General features: G+C 36.3%; 1 protein-coding gene across 3 annotated transcripts; it reads right to left on the bottom strand.

Annotated features, from left to right (window-relative positions):
* Positions 1-3331: 3331 nt before the first annotated feature.
* LOC143023817 (uncharacterized) lies at positions 3332-21120 on the bottom strand. 3 transcript variants are annotated; one of them, XM_076182440.1, is made up of 2 exons: positions 20886-21120; positions 3332-4549 (listed from the first exon to the last, which is right to left on the bottom strand). In XM_076182440.1, the coding sequence occupies exon 2, from the start codon at positions 4490-4492 to the stop codon at positions 3338-3340; it is 1155 nt and encodes a 384-aa protein (XP_076038555.1). In that variant the 5' UTR covers positions 4493-4549; positions 20886-21120; the 3' UTR covers positions 3332-3337. The 3 variants fall into 3 exon arrangements, with proteins under 3 accessions (XP_076038555.1, XP_076038556.1, XP_076038554.1); XM_076182441.1 differs by having other exon boundaries at positions 20976-21120; XM_076182439.1 differs by lacking the exon at positions 20886-21120 and adding an exon at positions 20411-20872.
* Positions 21121-21330: the final 210 nt, after the last annotated feature.

Genomic DNA, 21330 nt, shown 5'->3' with positions numbered 1-21330 from the left:
AAATGATAAGTAATTTTTAACATTCTTTTAATAATATATTCTCTTTCAATGATAAATAAACAATGATAGCAACATTTGGAGGACTACTATTATTTATCTATTATTGAAAGAAAATATATTATCAAAAGAATAATACATCACCGGCGATTTCTGCCCAGAAAAACCCTGGGCCGAAGTCATGTGAACTCGGTGTCATCTCGCTGTCAGTGGTACTGCGAAAATTGATGAGAATTCAGTAATAACTATCAACTCAACTGTTGAATTGAAGAAAAAGTGAAGATAAATTGGCAGTGTAAAAAAAAAAAAAAAAAAAAAAAAAAAATGATGAGTAAAATTCCTCTTGGGTTCTCTCTTGTAATTTTGCTGCGCAATAGCTTTCACCCATTCTATTGTACATACATCTTGTCTTGCATGTTTTACTTTATTTCAAGGATTAGTTTCGGAGGACGTGTTAAAAAGGCTTTTCTAGAAGGAAGTGAGCCTCATCAGGATGTAAACCACCTAACCATTGCGAGTTGGTAATTTACACCAACCCCTGTGCTGGCAGAGCAATATGGCCGCCAGCGTACACTGAGATTAATTGACGCTAAATTCATCGGCAAATAAATTAAATTTAGGTCGTGTATATCGTATCAAATTAGGTTCAAATACATCATAAATCATTGCAAGATATATTTTATGCCCAAAAATATTAGTTGTCGGTTTATTTAATGCAGTTGACGCTAGTTCTTGTTAGTTGTCGCTGGTTCTTGCTAGTTGTCGCTAAGTAGTACACTGAGATTAGTTGACGCTAAATTCATCGGCAAATGATTTAAATTTAGGTTGTGTATATTGTATCAAATTGGGTTCGAATACATCATAAATCATTGCAAGATACATTTTATGCCCAAAAATATTAGTTGTCGGTTTAATTAATGGAGTTGACGCTAGTTCTTGTTAGTTGTCGATGGTTCTTGCTAGTTGTCGCTAAGTAGTACGACCGTAGGAAAACAAGGTAACAATTTAGGAATAAAACTGTGTTTATTGCTTAAAAGATAAGTTTACTTGACACTATATGAAAATGATACAATATACTATATATAAAACAATCGGAAATTACTTCAATTCAACACAAATAATACATGACAATAGAAAATCAGTAGTATAATTCAGGCTAGCTATGCAGTATAAAGTATAAAAGTATCAAGTATAAAATAATACAAAGTCAGCACCAGTTTACATGATATATGAAAATACTACAATATACTAAATATTATGAATAGCAGATCTTTATTATAGAAAAATACAAAGTCAGCACTAAGTTATGAAATAGTACATTTGAAAGTTAGCACTACTTTGGGTAAATCTAAATCTAATTAAAAGCGGACGCAGTGGGCACAGCCTTTAAGAAACGCTTCAATGTCTTTCTGGCCTGCTTCGAAGTCTTTGCAGAGAGTGAGAAGCCTTTTCTGAAGGTCTTTTGTATGTCTCCCCTGCCCTGGTCTTTTCGTACAGCCTCGATCGCGATCCACACGGAAGGATGGTCGGTCGGTCGTGGCCGATCATCTGTGTGAAGGCTTGATTCCACGCCCGCCACACAATGCTTGCTCGTACGATGCCCGCCCAGCAGACAAGGTTACTTCGTGTACGTTCCAAAGTTCGGCGCATACGAAGCGGCGGTCGGTAGCACATCACCTGGGCGGCGTTCGGCAGGCATCTGGATACGAGGATATCCTCCACAAACGTAGGTCGCATCGAAATAATCTACCAGACAACTGAGTTGCTCCGGAATAAAAGTTCCTAAAAATTCCATCCCCTCCAAAACTCTGTCACATGGCAGAAAAGCCAAGGCATCTAACATGGAACAAAATAATCTACTTTCTTCGTCTGTCTTGCACAGTGTCACAAGGCCTAATTCCTGTATCTTCCTCCAGGTGTTCTGCGTTAAGAGGAAAAAACAACCGTGGCACTAAACGTGATCCCCGAATACAGTCCGGATAGCATTCACAGTTGCGAGTTCGAAATCGGTTGTGATTGTCGTAGGATCAAGGTTGAATCCTAGTGTGGCACACTGTCCAGCAATGGCTTGTCATATATGCTCTGAGTTTTGCCAGAAAGAAAGGCGTAGACACATGTTATCTTCGACTCGCCTAAAGGGCAACGAATTAAATAGAATTGATGAACGAGTTTCGGAGCAGTCCGGAATGTGCCATTCATAAACCATTGAGTGGAACGAGCAAGATAACGCAATCCCTCTTCAGTTGCAAAGACATGAACTCCTGACCATCATAGTCCATGAATCGTCCAGTTTTAAATCTTGCAGACAAGCGGGACCTCTCGGAGGAGCGTGGCGCTTATGGTTGCGAATCATGCGTTTCACAGACTCTGAGTTTCCAATCTCAGCACGCGCTGCGACAGGAAGATTAACAACAGTATCGGCAACAATCTGACTTGGTTTTCCTCTGGTGGCAGAAGCGTGTTCATTCATTTGAACTTTGGCCTTCGTGGCATCTACTTTAGCAGTATTAGAATTATGACAATGTTTTGTACCTTTGATTTCAATAGATATATATCCAAGTCCGTGTACAGTGTTGCACTGCATTTCATAGCTTTTCTCCTTGAACACTCCCATCGTATAGACGTTTTGTTCACACTCTTCTTCGTGTACATATAACCATCGTAACAAAGTTTCTGTCCACCTTTGTTGTTTTTGATAATTTTCATGTTGAAATATACATGTATACATCCACACAGATGAGTTCACACTGATATGAATGATACTGTGATGAATGTGGGACTAATATACCCACACCATTAGGGAAGTCTACTTCACACCTTTAATGCAATTAAACACCTCAACCTCACGGAATTTGAAACCAACCCACCGTGCCCTTTGAACTAGGTTTTATCTAAAACAAGTATTACTGTTATTAATAAGAATTATTATCTATAAATTGGGGGCTTTTTTCCGGCGGGGCTTCTTTCCGCTCAGGGATCTTCCTAAGTGGGTATTTTTTCCGCTGGGGCTTTTTTCCGGGATTCGTGGATTATCATGTGTAATTTGAGGTGACCCTTTTGTGAAAAAAGTGGAATCGCATGGGTCATACCGAAATAGCTTCTCTCATGTGTGAGTCATCATGTGATGTTTGAGATGACCTATTTGCGAGAAAGAAGAATCACACAAATGACACTGGAAAGGACTCTCTCCTGTGTGGGTCCTCATATGCCGTGTGAGATTACCCTTTTGTGAGAAAGCAGAATCACACAAGTCACACTGAAATGGCTTCTCTCCTGTGTGGGTCCTCATGTGACATTTCAGATTACCCTTGTGTGAGAAAGCAGAATCGCAAATGTCACACTAGAATGGCTTCCCTCCTGTGTGGGACATCATGTGATGTTTAAGCTCACTCTTTTGTAAGAAAGCAGAATCACACAAGTCACACTGGATAGGTTTCTTCTCTGTGTGGGTCATCATGTGATGTTTGAGATGACCCTTTTGCGAGAAAACAGAATCACACAAGTTACACTGGAATGGCTTCTCTCCTGTGTGGGTCCTCATGTGACGTTTCAGATGACTCTTGTGTGAGAAAGCAGAATCACACAAGTCACACTGGAAAGGCTTCTCTCCTGTGTGGGTCATCATGTGATCTTTGAGATGACCCTTTTGTGAGAAAGCAGAATCACACAAGTCACACTGGAAAGGCTTCTCTCCTGTGTGGGTCATCATGTGACGTTTCAGGTCACCCTTTTGTGAGAAAGCAGAATCACACAAGTCACACTGGAAAGGCTTCTCTCCTGTGTGGGTCATCATGTGACGTTTCAGATCACCCTTGTGTGAGAAAGCAGAATCACACAAGTCACACTGGAAAGGCTTCTCTCCTGTGTGGGTCATCATGTGATATTTGAGACCACCCTTATATGAGAAAGCAGAATCACACAAGTCACACTGGAAAGGCTTCTCTCCTGTGTGGGTCCTCATGTGACGTTTCAGATGACTCTTGTGTGAGAAAGCAGAATCACACAAGTCACACTGGAAAGGCTTCTCTCCTGTGTGGGTCATCATGTGACGTTTCAGATGACTCTTGTGTGAGAAAGCAGAATCACACAAGTTACACTGGAAAGGCTTCTCTCCTGTGTGGGTCATCATGTGATATTTGAGATGACCCTTTTGTGAGAAAGCAGAATCACACAAGTTGCACTGGAATGGCTTCTCTCCTGTGTGGGTCATCGTGTGATATTTGAGACTACTCTTTTGCGAGAAAGCAGAATCACACAAGTCACACTGGAAAGGCTTCTCTCCTGTGTGGGTCATCATGTGATGTTTGAGACCACCCTTTTGTGAGAAAGCAGAATCACACAAGTCACACTGGAAAGGCCTCTCTACTATGTCATCATGTGATATATGTGGTAATATTTTTGTGAGAAAACTGCATAAAATAGGTCGCACTAGAAATGTTTCTCCCCATGAGATAGCCGAGGTATAGATGCCACAACGGGGTTTTCTTTGTTGCATGACAAATACATGGAATCTATGGATAACTTTCCCACAGAAATGTTGATGGTTACCTTTCTGGAAAAAAATGTAATAAGATTGACATTAACGGAGGATTGTAATAGTAGGATTGTGGGTGTTTTGTACCCAAACCATTTCATACATGCCATCCCCTATTATAATATTTTACTGAAAAGCACACAGTAAAATCGATTATTAAAATCACTCATGAAAATGGGATGTGTTCACATGACATCCACACCAATTACATTGTCCTAGCCCTCGAATAGGTGCCCACCTACCCGGGCACACAACTCGCTAACAACCACCACCACCACTGTTAACATTGGTCATTGCTTAGTGTAAACAAACACACAGTTGCCACTGTCCAATCCGTGTAGCAGTTGCAACTGCTGACAATATTACAAACCAACAGACCCTTTCCTCCTATAAAGGGGGTGGCAGAGCCTTTCGCCTAGTTGTGGGTTGAAATTCCATACTTATCTCCTATTCCTACATAGGCGGGGGGTGTTAGGTTAGACTCAACCCTGCCCCTCAATCAACCAGTACTAAAACAAACTTTTGAGATTATCTTATCGAGTAACGGATTCACCGTTGCAACGGTCACTACAAATGAGTTGCAATTAAATTTGTGAAAAATTTACGTCCATTGTCTATTTCACTCAAAAATCAGAATGACAACACAATTTTCTCCAGATTCAATTACGGTGTTCACTCACGAAGTTGTAACTTTATGCCTATAGTAATTGTATGTCTGGCATTAGAGACTGTAAACACTGAACACGTTTAATACGTCACCTTCTTTCTATCTACAAATTTGGCAGCGACGATCAGAACCAATGAAGAACTATGCCAATTAAAGCAACCTTTAACGTAGAGGCACACTACTTGCTTTGCTGTCAAAATCTTGCGTACGTCACGTAGGGAGTGTCTTGCAGATGACTTTTTGGGTTAACAGCAAACAAAAATGAAGACAAAGCATCCCGCCAAGCTTTTACCCATGTTAACAAAGTGGGATGTTTAATGCCCACGCTTCGGTCCTAGGACCGTCTTCAGGGGCGCAATGAGATACAGTGGACAAAAAGCTTAATATATTGGCCGTAGTTGGAACTGGGAGAGGTATTCCGTGATACCGAAGCTGTCCGGGTCCCCTCCTCCTCCTCCTCCAGTCGTTACGGGAACCGGATAACTGGTCACAACCTTACATACCCGATTATACATAATGGATCATATACATTTTTATTTACAAAGAATAAATACAATAAAATGCAATTTATACAACAAGTGAAAAAGTGGACTACGCACTTGCACGAAAAAGGAAATAAATTAAATCATGTTCATACACACTGTGACCTTTGTTCACCCTGTACTCTCACACTTTAAGTTGAGTCTGTCATTGTGTTCCTAGTGCCCAGGTATGTTGGATTTAAGTCTATGCACCTATTAAGCTAACTTCTTTTGTCGTCCACGCTTCTACAAATATTCTCCTTTTCTTTGAGCTGTCTCTGTGTACCACTCTGGCTCCTTCCCAGTCAATGTTGTGCTGTAGCTCGTCCATGTGTTCAAGTGCTGAGGCTACATCTTTCCGTTTAATTGCCTGTTTATACTCTTTAATTCTAGTGGCGAGTTTCTTCTGTCTTTCTCCTATGTAATCTGCATCACAATCCAAACAGCCAATGCGTTACACTACACCCGACTACTGAGTGGGTGCTTCCATGTCCTCGACCCTGGAGAGGTTGTGATGCAGTGCTGGGTGGTTTATGTGCTACCTGTATGTTCTTGTCCCGGAGTATCCTGGCCGTCACCTCTGATGCACCTTTAATGGACAGAATTGTGACCCTGTGTCCTGTGTGAGGGGATGGTGTCTCGGTACGTTGCGGCGTCCTCGTCCATTTCCATACGGTCTGACTCGGATAACTGTTGGTTCGGAAAACATCACGTCGGTGCCTTCTTTAGCACACCTTCTCAAACTTAGACACTAACCTCCTTAACTCCTCTAATCCTCCAAATTTCTTCATTTTCTTTAACCTTCTCTAATCCCCGGCCCATTGCCCTTGCACTTACCTCTCGCACCACCCCATCCATTTACACATTGAACAGCCACGGCGACACAACACATCCCTGGCGAAGTCCCACCCATACATCAATCCACTCTCTCCATTTCAAATTCAAAGGATTACAAAGGAGAAGCATGCCAAATGGAGACCTTTTGGTTCATAGCTTGGTCGGATGCGAAAAAACTATTATGATGATAGATGAATTAATACAAAAAAATAATGATAAGAATAAATAGATAAATAGGTAAAGTTAAATGATAAACAATCAGGTAAATAGTAAATAATAATAAATGGACAGATGATAATAAACAAATTGAGAAATAATAACAGTGTGAAAATGTTGTCACTTTTAATGTTGTCGATTCCCTTTAAAAAACTTAGACATGTACCAAGTCACCTAAGTATACGTTTTTTTTTTTTTTTGGGGGGGGGGTGGGGTGGGTGGGATAGATTCATATGCTTTAATTGATTTTCATATCTTTTATTTTTGATATTTGGAATCAGTTTTGTGGCTTGCTGTTGTACTTTTTCCAATCTGTTGGTGACCATGAGGGAACGGCATATTCCAACTATGGTTGAAGTCATAAGACCACGCAATCAGTCCTAGAAACTTATTTGCTTTCTCAGAGGCTGAAATACATTTAGATGATTTGCGATCATTACTGATAATTAACCCAAGATCCTTTTTACTATCCACTTTTGTTAACGAATTTCTAAATAAATTGTAATTGTACTTACTGTTATTTCTACCTATGTGCATAACCTTGCATTTACTTGTGTTCAATTTCATTAGCCAATTTACAGACCATTAGTTTAAGTGATCGTTTGCCATTCCATGCAGTTTTGTATCATCAGCAAATTTGGAGACAATAGATTTCAGTCCACTTATATACTATGAAGAGATGTGGTCAAAGAACGGAACCCTGAGGAACTCCACTTTGTAAGAACATCTTTGCCTCTGTGAGTTTGGTGGATTCCATCAAAAAGATATAAGTCATGATGCCTAGAAATGAGAAACCAAGTATCAAGAAAGTTGTATCCCAGTTGCATGAACAACTGTGATATCCTCTCATTGATCCTCTTTAGCACAGGTTGTACTACTCTTGCAAAAAATAAAAAGATAAAATAAAATAAACAAAAATAAAAAATCTTGATTGCTATCAACAGCTTTCCTCCTATCCCATATATCTGTGAAACCTCCCACAATGCCTTTCCATCTACCCTGTCAAAATCCTTCTCCAAATACTCGAAGGCCCAAAAACATCTTAACCCTTTGCTAAAGCTTTCTCACATATCTGCCTTACCACGAAAATCTGACTTTGCACATCATGTAAATGCTCTCTCAATGAGCAGATGCTGAGTCATCGACTTGAACCCAAGTTGCTGGTTCCTTCTCAGATTTTGATTCCTAATAACCAAAGAATAATTTTACCAAAGATGCTCCCCAAGTGAATTGAATTTGTACTTAATGGCACATTTCTTTATTAGTTAACTTTACCTATTCACTACTTATATTACTATTACTTGTATTTATTTGCTTAATTATAGTTATATCTTTTTGCATCCGACCTAGTTATGGACCAAAAGGTCTCCTATTGGCATGCTCCTCCTTTGTAATCTTTTTTAAATAGAATTGGTTACCCTCATCAACATGTAATGTATGCACATCATACCCACACAATTTACAGTGTCCCAGCCCTTATCACTATTGGAAAAGGATCTGTTTTCCTCATTCAAATAAACAAACAATTTCTTACTTTAGTTAGACTAATTCAAAATGAGAAAGTTCAATCTCAACTTCTTATTGATATTTAGATGTAATTTATTGAAAAGGCGAAGACCTTTCGAGAGACTGGTTTTAACTCGGCCAAGTGTGTACTTACTCTCTTTCACCTTATTGAATTTATCCAACTGTTATTTTAAATTGTGATGTACTCTTTTGTTTTTAAAGAGAGGTTTCTCTTTACAGTTGGAAGTAAATGTTCCTCCGAAATTAATTTACAGTAAACTTATATTATTTACTTTTAGTTGACACAAATTCTCAGCATCTTAATTTTCACAGAATCAAAGAATTTTTTAAACGAAGCCAGCAACTAGCAGTAAGCAATATCTATATATAACTCGATCATTGTTTACTTTTTCACCGACCAGAATTTTCGGTATTTATTTCAAATATTTAAATTTTTCAATACACTACAAATTATCAGTAGCAATTGATCATTAAAATGATTAATTATTCAGATTTTATCCAATAATTTAAATATACATAATTTATTACTTTAATGATATTAAACCTCCAGAGTTCAATATGACGTCACCTTTAACGTAATTTCTAATATACTCCAGACAAGAGATTGCATTTGTAACAAATGCAATGCAATGCAACCTTAATTGTGTCTAAATCAATGTAAATACAAATATAATAAATCAATAAGATTTTAATACCTATAATCAAACTTTGGTAAAACATTTTATTCTCACCTTTAGATGAAGGGTGCAGTATCTAAACCACCACCTAAACACATGTATCCTCACCCCTGAACCAGGGTGTAGCATTTTACCCAACACCTAATACCCAATTTATAATTTATAAATAATAAAATTTATTTTTCATAAGTTCACGCCACTTTAACGCAGCCATTCTTTTTGGTTTGAGATCTCTATTATTTGCAGATGGAGCTTGAGGATTTCTTTGATTTGAGTCGTTTCCAGTATCTACCTCTGAAGGTTGTGATGGGTTTTGACTTCCAAGAGTGATATTAAATTCCATGGGATACAAACTCTTTATTGTATAGAAGGCAATTTCTCCATTATTTTGTTTCACTTTAACAATCCTAACCTTGTTGTCATGCCCAATAATTATCTCTAACATTATTCCAATTAACCAAAAGGGTCTGGGTTTATTTGGATGTTTAATCAAAACTACATCTCCTTTCTTTATCTTGTCAGACCATTCTTTCTGATAAAGATTTTTTGCATGATCCCTTAAACTCAGAAGATAGTCTTCATACCACAACCTTCTAAATCCCTCAAACATCTCATTCTGCTTGCAAAGTGCATTTTCAAGATTTTCCTGGTTTTCATCATTAACCCAAATATCAGTTTCATCTTGGAACATCAATGAACCAATGTTGTTAAGTTTGAGGAATGAATTTGGAGTTATAAATTCAAATTCTTCTGAACTGGCTCTATAAGTGAGAGGTCTAGAATTAATGGCATTTTTTATGTTTGAAAGGGCAGTAAGAAACTCAAAACATGTTGATTTATATCTTCCAATCACCTTATACGGACAGTTTTTTACTGTTCTGATAAGACGTTCCCATGCTGCCCCAACCCATGCTGAATATACTGAGATTCTTACATGTTTGATTTTGTTTTTTGAAAGTTCATCCAAAAACTCATTTGACTCGAGAGTTTTCTCTAATATGTCTCCCCCTTTCACAAATGATCGGGCATTATCACTGTACAAGTTGGAATAGTATATCTATTACAAAATCTTTGAAAGGCCAGAATGAAATTCTTAGTTGACATGTCAGGCAACAACTCAAAATGGACAGCCCTGATATTAAGACAAGTGAAAATCAATATAAAATATCTACTCAAAGCATTAGTATCATCTTTTCTAAAAAATAAATGACCTGTATAATCAACTTCCACATGATTGAAAGGTCTGATCAGATTCATGTGCTGCATAGGCATACTGGTTACTTTAGGGTAATTATAGGCAAGTGCATTATACTTCTGGCAAATTTTGCAGTCCTTAATTGAAGCTTTAACAGAAGATCTACCCTTTGGTATCCAGAATCCTTGGGACCTTAGAAAATTGAAGGTAGTACTGACTCCCATGTGTTGTATCTGAGCATGACAAAATCTGGTAAAAAGTACAGTGAAATGGTGATCTTTTCCCAAAAGTACAGCATTGTGCACATTATAATCAAATTAAGTGATTTGGAAATCCTTCCTCATGATCTCAGGATGCCCTTTTCATCAAGAAACAAGTTTAAATTCAATACTCAGGAAGGCACTTCTGAATCTTTAAAGTTACTCGACTTGAGTGTATCCACTTGTTTAAGGAAGCTAATTTCTTTAGCAAAACCGACTGACTGATTTATCATGATCCAATAATCCAATGCCTTCTCATGAGAGTTTTCACCACTCTTCATACAAATCCATTTGAAGAGATACTCAGTGATTTTCATAACTTTATTAGTTTGAAAACTTATCAATGTCAAAAATAGGTCTGATTTCAACTTCCTTTCCTTGCATGGTATTGTGAGTATTGATATTTTGATTTATCAGATTAAAACCCACACTCAACAATGGGTATTTAGGCCAGGTATTTAATTCATAATTCATCCAATCTGGTCCCTTTAGCCAAAATTCAAAATTATCTATAAATTTGTTGTAGGTTAATCCTCTAGTTAAGAGATAAGCAGGATTATTTTCAGTTTTGACACAATTGAAACTAATGGGAATGTTATAATCCCTTTCAAGCTGTTGTAATTTACTATCCATCTCACCTATTCTATTTTTGACAAACTTAGATTTTAGTTTGGTCTGTCTGGTTATTAACCAGTTGTGCACAACTTGTGGATCAACAGCAATATTAATATAGTTGAATCTTATATTGGAATAGGCATTCAAAATAGTGGAGATGCACTTTACAGCAAGAATCACTCAAAGTAGCTCCAAGACTGGGATACTATGTTCTTTTTCCTTGTTAGCAAGAGCCACTTTTGCTTTAGCAAAAAAGACGGAACTACTTTCCTTACTGGTACCATAAGCAACAAACCCAAATCAATTTTGTGAGCTGTCACTAAAAATATTAAGTCTATACTCTTCATTCTCATTTAATGCCTGCCTAATAAAGGAGACCTGATTAGCTTTCTCAAAGTCTGGTTTGATATCATCCCACTCATTTATTATGTCCTCAGGCAATTTTTCATCCCATCCTAATTTGTGTTGCCACACCTTCCTCATCAACAACTTTCCTTTTATACTAATGGGTAAGACTAAACCCAGTGGATTGAATAAACTTGAAGTCTCGGATAACAATTGTCTTTTAGTACTGACAGAGTGAAATTCAACAGGCGCAAGCTGCATCTCATCTATATTAGGATTAAATCTGTAACCTAGAATTTTCTCTGTCTCATTTGAGTGTTCAACCGATTTGCCATCCCTTTCTATCAGTTGTCTCAGTTCGAGTGAATTTGAATTCCAAGATCTTGAAATAAAACCACCAAGAGCCATTCTTTCATAGCAAAGCCAATAAAGGTCAGTCATTTCCTTAAAATTATTACCTGTGAATATCAAATTATCAACATAGGATTGACTGGAAAGAATGTTTGTGCATTTGTCAAGAGGAAATTTACTGGCATGTTTCTTCATTACATAATGTAGAATGAAGGGTGATGATGTAAATCCAAATACTAGAGTTCTATATCTATAAGCAGTCAATTTATCCCTTTCCCAAAGGAAACAAAAACGGTTCTTGTCAAACTCTTGGCTGAGCCTAATTGACAGGAAGGCCTGCTTGATGTCACTCAGCAAGATTATATCATTAGTTCTAAAGCAAAATAACAGTTTAAGCAAGGACTCCATTAGATCAACTCTAGTATATGCAGCCTCATTCAAAGAAGGTAGATTCTTATCAGTTTTTAGTGAACAATTGAAAACTGCTCTAATCTTAGTTGAGACCTGCTCTTCCATCTTGATGACTGGTCTATGTGGAATCCAAGTGTGATTATTCACCTTTTCATCAGAAAAGTCTATTTCAATCTGCTCTATGATTCCATCCTGAAGCTGCTTATCAAAGACCTCTCTTTTTCATAAAGATTTGACTTTTTCAAGATTTTTTGAGATTCTCCCTAAAACTTTTCTGGCAACCTGAAAATTAGAAGGGACCAGTTCTATTTTTTCCGAATGCCAAGGAAGCTTAACTTGGTAATGGCCATCTTTAAACTGAATAGCTTCATTAAATCTAGCAATTTGTTCTTGGTCCTCTGAACTATAAATTTCATTCTTACTAATTCCAATAGATTCCAAGCTGAAGAGATATTCTATCCCATTTTCAATATCTGAATCACTTAGAATGTTTTCTAGAGGATTAGAATAGGATTTAATTGGATTAAGTATCAGATTAACTGAGGTGTCATGAACTTTAGAAGATTCTGACATTGATAAATTTGAACTTAATTACTTGCATTTTTTTTACTAATTTGAGAAGCCTGTTTCCTAGTCAAGAAATGATTGACATTACCAATAGGAATTACTTTATTTCCAATTACCATGCAGCTCCCTTGCAAGCATGGGGCAAATGAACATTCTGGAAGGAATTGAAGCAAGTCTACACCTAATAATGCATCCACTTCTATTAATTCATTATCCTGATTTAATCCAAAGGCTTCATCAGCCAATTCAAAACCTTGATCGTTTATATTTTTTAGGGCTTCATTCATACCCGGTACAACAAAACTTATGCTGAGTGAAGGGTCAATAAGAAATGGCATTTGAATTATCTTATTCATTTTAACACCTATTATGGTTTGCTTAAAGCTCTTAACTTCAGGTCCAATGAATGTTTTTATATTGAAGTCTATCATATTCAATGAGTCTAAATCCGTACAAAGCTCTTTAGCAACTCTTGCTGATATGTAGGATTGCTGACTCCCTGTATCAATTAGACATTTGATCTTCTTACTCTGTTTACCACGAATAAATTCCAAGGTTACAGTAGGGGAAATGTAATAATTTTCAGATTTTTGTTGAGATGTTAAACAAAGATGATTACCACTAGTATTAGGCCCTTTAAATTCAGGACAAAGGGGTGCTATATGGCCATGAGAATTACAGTGTTTACAACCATATTTTAATTTATTTTGCTTGCCAAAGCATTCATCTTCTTTATGACCAGATCCTGCACAACGTGCACAGAGACCTAACTCCTGTACTCTCTCTGTCTTATCTTTAAGAGTAGAATATTTTTCACACTGTCCCAAAGAGTGACCTGATGCGCTGCACAATTTACAAATAAGGTTTTTAGAGGGAACAACCTTATTTTGAATGGTCTTAAAGTTTTGAAGAGAACTTTTATTTTCTTTGGGTGCATTTTTTTTTAATTTTCTTTGGCCTTATTGTTTTTATCAGATTTGGGCAAAGAAGTTTTACAGGTCTTAATTAGAGTCTTAATAATGTCATTATACGACTCAAAGATTTCTGTCAAGGTAGGATAGTTAGTATTATATTTATGAAACAGTTCCCTTTTGAATGCTGTAGGCAACTAATTAAAGAGAATATGACTCAATAGTAAATTTCCAGGAGAATTTTTCACTGTAAAATCATAGCCATGATTAGACTTTAATTCAAAGATGTATGCTCTAATTTCAGTGATGAATGACTTTAATGTAAAAAAATCCTTGTCATATCCTTGAGGCACTGTTGCGCTTAAAATCCTTCTGAAAGTTTCATCCACTATAAAGGGTACATCCAGAAATTCATCCTTCAATAATTTTAGTGCACTATCGTAATTTTCATTTATGATAGACAAATGGCTAATGATTTTCAAAGCATAACCCCTAAGATAACTATGTAAATAACTAAGTTGCACTGCCTGGGACTTACTCTCCTTATTACCTATGACATTATTAAACTGATTGAGGAAAGAGTAAAAGGCAAATTTATCCTTTTCTGTTCCATCAAAAACGCCGCATGATAAGGGAGGCGGTTTAGTATCAAAATGGTCTAGCCTATTGAGTGTTTCAACAAATCTATCAGCATCTGTAGAGCTTGCAGTGATTATTGGATTTATTCCCTGCCATTTTAAAATTCTGAAATTCTGATAGACTTTCATATATTTCCATATGATAGCCTACTTGCTTATCTACTTCACTAGTAAATGTGTCATAATTCTTAACATCTATTTCATTTTCCTTTAAAAGATCTAAAATTTGTTCATCTTTAACTTAAATTTCACTTATAACTTGATCAATAACATCTAATTGTTTACTACAGAAACAAATGTTTAATGTCCTTTTATTAAGTGAATCCTTTAATTTATTAAGAATCAGAGTAACTTTTCTTTTAAGTATACCCCTTTCTCGTTTCAATTTAACCAATGCAGTCTCAAATCCAACTTTATCAAGGTTTTCATTATCCTCATTATCATTATCACTAGTCATTAGACGGTTTTGATCCAAAGTACAAAAAAAATATTCAGGTTGTACTAGCCTATACATAAAACAATTCGATTTCAAATGAACATACCAACCTGGACACAAGGTTTCCACTAAGAACAAACAGGCCCTAGTATATACTAGACGAACTTGACCAACTCATTTAATTGAGCGCCTGAAGCTATTATATAAAACAACTCAATTACTTACGAATATGTGAAGCCTTTTAATAATAATCGGCAAAGTGAATCAACAGTTACCTATTTAATATAAACAAATAGGCCCACTTAAAGGCTCGAATACCGAATCAATTCACGGAGGTAAACTATTGGCTATGGCGAATTAGATAGATTATGCAGAGTTTTGATGTTAATGGGACTTCTCTTTAAATATATTGGAAAAGGATCTGTTTTCCTCATCCAAACAACAAACAATTAATAACTTTAGTTAGACAAATTCAAAATAAGAAAGTTCAATCTTACCTTCTTGATATTTTAGATGTAAATTATAGAAAAGGCGGATTTTCGAGAGACCGGTTTTAACTCGGCCGAGTTATACCTTCGTCCCTTTCACCTTATTAAGTTTATCCGTTATTTTCAATTGTATCGTAATCTTTTGCTTTAAAGAGAGGTTTCTCTTTACAGTTGGGAGTAAATGTTCCTCCGAAATTGATTTTCTGTAGTTTCAGTTGACACAAATTCTAAGCGTCTTGACTACACGAAAACAAGTATTTGAATGAATCCGGCCGCAGGCCACACGCAATATCTATAATTTTCGCGACCATTGTTTACTTTTCACCGACCAGAATTTTCGGTATTTATTTCAAATATTTAAAATTTTCAATAGACTACAAGTTATCAGTAGTAATTGATTATTAAAATGATCAATTATTCAGATTTGATCCAATAATCTAAATATACATTTTATCACTTTAATGAAATTAAACCTCCAGGGTTCAATAAATGAGTTCAATATAACGTCACCTTTTACGTAATTTCTAATATATTGTAGGAACCCAACTTTCTGTTTGTATCACAATTGAGTAGGACACAGAACACAGGATTGAAGAGGAATGCCAAATTTTTGTTGTATTCACCCACAAACAGGAGTAAAATCCCAAGAAGACATGAAATAAAACAACACTACAGAGCTAACCTTAGAGGGGCAGACATTGTGTACTGAAAAGGGATGAAAAAGAGAACAACACAGTAAGGAGATTTTTTTCTCTCCTGTCTACTATAACAATTGGAAGGAGTTCTGTAGGACCCATTGTTGTGAGTCAATCCTTCAATAGACCTATGCAAATATTCATTGATACAGGATCTGTAGTAAATGTTATAACCAGTAAAACGCTTAAAAGGTTGAAACTAGGAATGAAAATCTTGGAACCAATCCATTACTCATTGCGAGGACTAATAGAAAGTCAGTTTAAACATTAGATAAGACTGGCTTTATGTTATTTTGTATAACAGAAAAAGAAAATGAGCACTTGTACATTCTGGTGACAGTTGTAGAAGAATCTGTTTTCCCAGATCTATTGATAGGATTTGCAACATTGAAAAAAGGAGGGTATGGCAATATGTCAGGCTGAGTTAGGGATCTTAGTGAAATCACACTTAAATACTTTTGGCTAGGCATGAGGAGAGATATTGACAATTGCTTGAGATGTATGGAGGTAAAAGGAAATACACATATGTCTGCTCCTGTGCTATCATATCCTATATCACATAAACCTCAGGAAAAATTCACTTAGATACACTTGAGTTGTCTGAAAAGGGATATATGTGTTTCTTGCCAAGATTTTGTATTTGACCAGACCCATTCCAAATAAGAGGGCTGAAGCAATTGCTTTAGTAATAGATGAACAAGTAATCTGTAATTCCACAACTCCCAAGATCTTAGTTTCAGACAATGCTACTGAATGTAACAACAAAATCTTGGAAGAATTATGTAAATTATTTAAAGTAAATAAAATTATTATTCAAGTCAATTATCCTCAAAGTAATGGATTGGAATCCTGTGTGTCCTGGAATCCTTTGTGCAAGATTTAGTTGTCGCAAATTCTGGTCAAGTTGTGTCCTCCCTACTCCCAATCCCCCAACTTGTAAGAATAATAACTCACCTAAGATTGTAATTTCCAACCTTTCTTTGGTGAAGTAAAGATATCATTCTATTATCCCTTGTAAAATGCATACTTAAGTGTTTCTTCAATAATAACAGAGGTTCCTTTCGCTTCTGAATTTAGATTCAACCTGTACAAACTGATGCCCTTCCCAATGAAGGTAAATAATTCAATTTTTGAACTTGACACACCAGTAATAGATCCACTAAATTACATTTTTTCTCTAGATAACTTAAAAGAGTACATTCTTTAATGATGACCTTAGAAATTGTAAGATCCCTAACAATATTCTCTACCTGTGCCATGCTTTTATTTATTTTATTTTCATTTTAGTGAAGCGGCCTTGCTGTGGATGTGGCATGACTTGCGACACTGCCTCTGAACCAGGACAGTGGACAAGGTCCAGGGATGACCCGTCATCCAGGAGGTGCTAAGATAAGAGGGAGCGTCGAGGGGAGTGGAGTGTATTTGGGGATGGAATGGGTGGAAATGATTTTATGCCTTTTTCTTTTTGGCTACCTCCCCTTGAAAGGGGGAAAAAGCCTTGGTATGTATGTATGTATGTGTATGTATGTATACGTATCTTTATTCTATTTTATTTATTTATTTTTATTTATCTATTTATTTTTTGCTCCATGAAACATTGAAATAATTTTGTGAAGTCTCACTAGCTAAGAAAATGTCTGTAATACAGAACTGTCACTACAAAAAGGATATTTGTAATCCAGGTTACTCACAGAATGTCATGACAATATAAAATCAGTACAAAGGAAGTAAAGAAAGTAGTGAATTCTGAAAAAGACCTTGGAGTGATTATCACAAAGGATATGGCACCTGATAAACAGATAGAAAAAACTGCTATGACCAACAAAGGGGGCCTTTACCTACTTGGAATGGTAAAGAAACTAGTAATCACACTGATGAGGCCAAAACTGGAGTATACAGCAACATTATGGACACCCAGTACTAAAAAGAATATAAAGAAAATTGAAAGAATCTGAACAGCAATTACGAATATGGCCCCAACACATTCAAAACTGCCAAATGAAGAGATTGTTAAAGTTGGAAATGCCAACTCTGGAACAAAGAAGAAAAATAGACTACCATCTAAAGACTCATGAGAGAAATGGTCATTGAAAAAGAAACTGACAAGCTGAAAAGGATATGCAACAAAATGCCATATGACAATGTTCATAGTCCTACATTTTCTTGCTTATCATCATAAAATAATTTCTATAGATGTAGAATAAACAATTCATATGCATCAAGGATAAAATCACCATTATATTTTGCACTTCTATTTCATTTATCAAAATTGCACAAAAAGTATATTTTTGCACTTCTATTTCATGTATACATTAAAACCTTACAAAAACTAAATGGATATATAGAATGATAACAAGAATAGATCAATTTTTCTAAACCATTAGAATTGTCCGATTAGAAATGAAGTCTTAAATCAGAGTATGACCAAAGTAATATAAAGCCATCATGCACAGTATGAAAAGTGGAAAAACTATTATTCTATTTTTCATTTTATCATTTTATTATTACTACTATTATCAATTTGGTTGGAAAATAATACCTCCTCTGTATGGACACCCTAAGTAATTCCCTAAAAAGGGAAGACAATAATGTGGCCAATAATTGCACAGGATGCAACCTGCCAACCTACATAGAAACGTCAGAGATGGGAGTAAAAGAACTTTCAAAAAAGCCTCCCAAGATCAAATGAGGAATTCTTTGCAGGTACCAGTTTCAACATCTGATCAATTTGGAACATCAACAATTCAATGTCATTACCTTAACTTATTTTGATTTTATATGTACAGTTTTCTATTTCTGTGTTAGGAAATAAAATAGAAGTGCAAAATATGCAACTATGTTTTTATACAGGGATTACCTTTGTCTTGTGGCATTTTGTACATAATACCTGACTTTAGAAAATATCACCTTACTGGTTTACAAGAGCTTCACGTAATGATCTTGAGGTAAATTAGGTGAAAAAATAATGTATTACATTATCCAAAGTCACACTACACTTAAGGATGTAAATCTCAATACCCACAAAACACCCAACTGGCCAATAGATTTGAATTTTTTTTTACAACAGTTTTCCTGTTGACTTCAGTTAATTGGGTCTTCTGTTTCAATCAGAAAACACTTATTTGTACCAACCTCAACCCCCATACCAGTCATGTCTGGGGACTGCATTGGGAAATGAGTATTTAGAATTAAAGAGGAGTTCAAAGACAGCGATTAATGAGAGAAACAAAGACAACATTGTTCAAATAAACAATAAAACAAGCAGTTTTCTCCAATTCTGACCATACCTAAGATTAGAGAAGACAATCACAGCAGGGTTCACTATTCTTTAAAAGATTATTGGATTTGTTATTTTTTACATTAGTACAATCAGGTTTGCTGTTTTTGATTTAGATACCGGTATGTTGGGTTCGCTAATCTTGACATTATCTGAATTGGGGAATACTGTGGGTTGGGTTAGGTTATGTTGGGATAGCCATTCTTTAGATGAGGATCATTGGGGTCACTGTTCTTGACATGATCCATATATTTTTTTCCCAACAGTTTTCCTATTGATTTTAACAAAGTGGGTGTTCCATTTTAATTGTAAATCACTTGTTTGTACTAAACCCCATCCCCATCTGGGGACTACATTGGGTAATAAGTATTGCGATTTAGAGAAGCATGCAAAGCCAGTGATTAATGAAGAAATGACAACACTGTTCAAATAAGTGAAAAATCAAGCACAGTATTCTCCTATTCTGACCATATATAACCTCCCCAGTCCCTCTCTCCCTCATGGCAAATAGATTTTTCAATAATATTTGTTTATTTTGTTTCTTGTATTTGATACGAGATAAGTTAATACAAGATCACTTTCATTCTCTTCCATACATATATATCTTTTACAATAATGTAATTGATTCTACATGATTTTAGGTATTCACAAATATGTTTGCCAGTCTGCAACCCTTCTCTATATCATCTGCTAGCCCATGTTTAAATACAATAAATTCATAGTAACGTCAGCAACGATTTTCAAAACTCAAAGACGATCATCTTTACAGTTACTAACAATTAGGTTAGGTTACATTATTTAAATCTCAAGTCTGCAATTCTTACCTGTATCACAACTAGCTTTATCATTCTGAGTATTTTCGACCCCATATATGAGTACCACAAATCAACAGTAACATCAGCGGTGATTAGTAAACACTAGCATGCATCTTCACATATACCTAATTCTACACCTAAGTCAAAATTCTTATTCAATACTTGGAATTGCTCTAAAACATCAGCATATGCCGTTAACTACTTCCTTGTTCTTAAGGGGCTATTGTTATTTGACAGCACCCCCTCCAATTTTTGAAACGCTGGCTTTCTTTCAACAGAACAATACCTAATTTGATCTCATTACTAACCTACAGCAATCTAGAGTATCCAACACCTAGACAGCTACAGCCATAATGGCCTGCAACTTCCAGGCATCAAACTAATCATGTAGGCTCTGTCTGGCAAACGCCTACAATAATCTTTTCCTTACCTGTGTGGTTTCCTTCTTTGCTTACAATTTTCGTGACACAAATGTCTAAACTATTTCAAACCTTCTTGCAAATGTACAAAGGCACTTTTAGAAATGTTTTGACATGGTTTACCCCTACTTGACGAAAATATTTGTAGCTCTATCAAGGGGTAACTAATCTGCTTTGGTTTCATAATCCAGAAATCCGCCTCCTTACGATCTGACCGTTCACAAGCTGCTCAATGTAGGAAGTAGTAGTGAGATATTAGCAGAACTGGTGGTCTTTTTCCATCCAGGATTGGGCATGTGTGAAATAGAAGTCTTTCTCACAGGCATACTAAAGCTGTCTAAGAACATCGGTTATAATGTGAAGATATGTAGGGTTTCATTGTTAATGTAGGATTTGTTGGATATTGTTCCTAGCCTATATCAATATACTTAACACTGCTGATTGAAGAACTGGATAACAATCTGTTACGTAGAGATGTGTATGCACCTTGACTTGCACTGGAAAAACGAAGAGGGTGACGTGATCTAATATATATTCAAACGGGTCAAGATTATCATTTAGACAGCAGGGCAGTACTCATAGTAATGGCCTCTTGCAGTCTCCTCCGGTCTTCGGGGAACCGTGTCGTCGATTGGTTTTCCTCCTCTCAGGGCGATAGTGTTATTGCACTCTGACCGAGGTAGTGAAGGAGGGAGGGGTTGGTCATACCGCAGTAGTCTCTTTCCTGCCGTCCGTCCTACTACTTTCCCTCAGCACTTGTAACCCAACCAAAGTCTTGTGAATCTGACGATTGCATAGGATGTAAGCGAGGGAACGGGGACTGACCCCTCTACCATGTGATTTGCAAAGTTCTATGTTAGTTACAACAGTGAAGCCAATAAAGGCTTTCGTCTAACTCTAATATTGTTCGCGGGTGGGGTCGGGAGCTGCG

The sequence above is a fragment of the Oratosquilla oratoria genome, unplaced genomic scaffold, assembly GCF_046742065.1.
Source record: "Oratosquilla oratoria isolate Oo_2021 unplaced genomic scaffold, ASM4674206v1 SCAFFOLD62, whole genome shotgun sequence".
In the NCBI taxonomy this organism is placed as follows: domain Eukaryota; kingdom Metazoa; phylum Arthropoda; class Malacostraca; order Stomatopoda; family Squillidae; genus Oratosquilla; species Oratosquilla oratoria.
The sequence above is the reverse complement of the archived record's forward strand: the minus strand, read 5'-3'. Positions and strand labels throughout refer to the sequence as shown.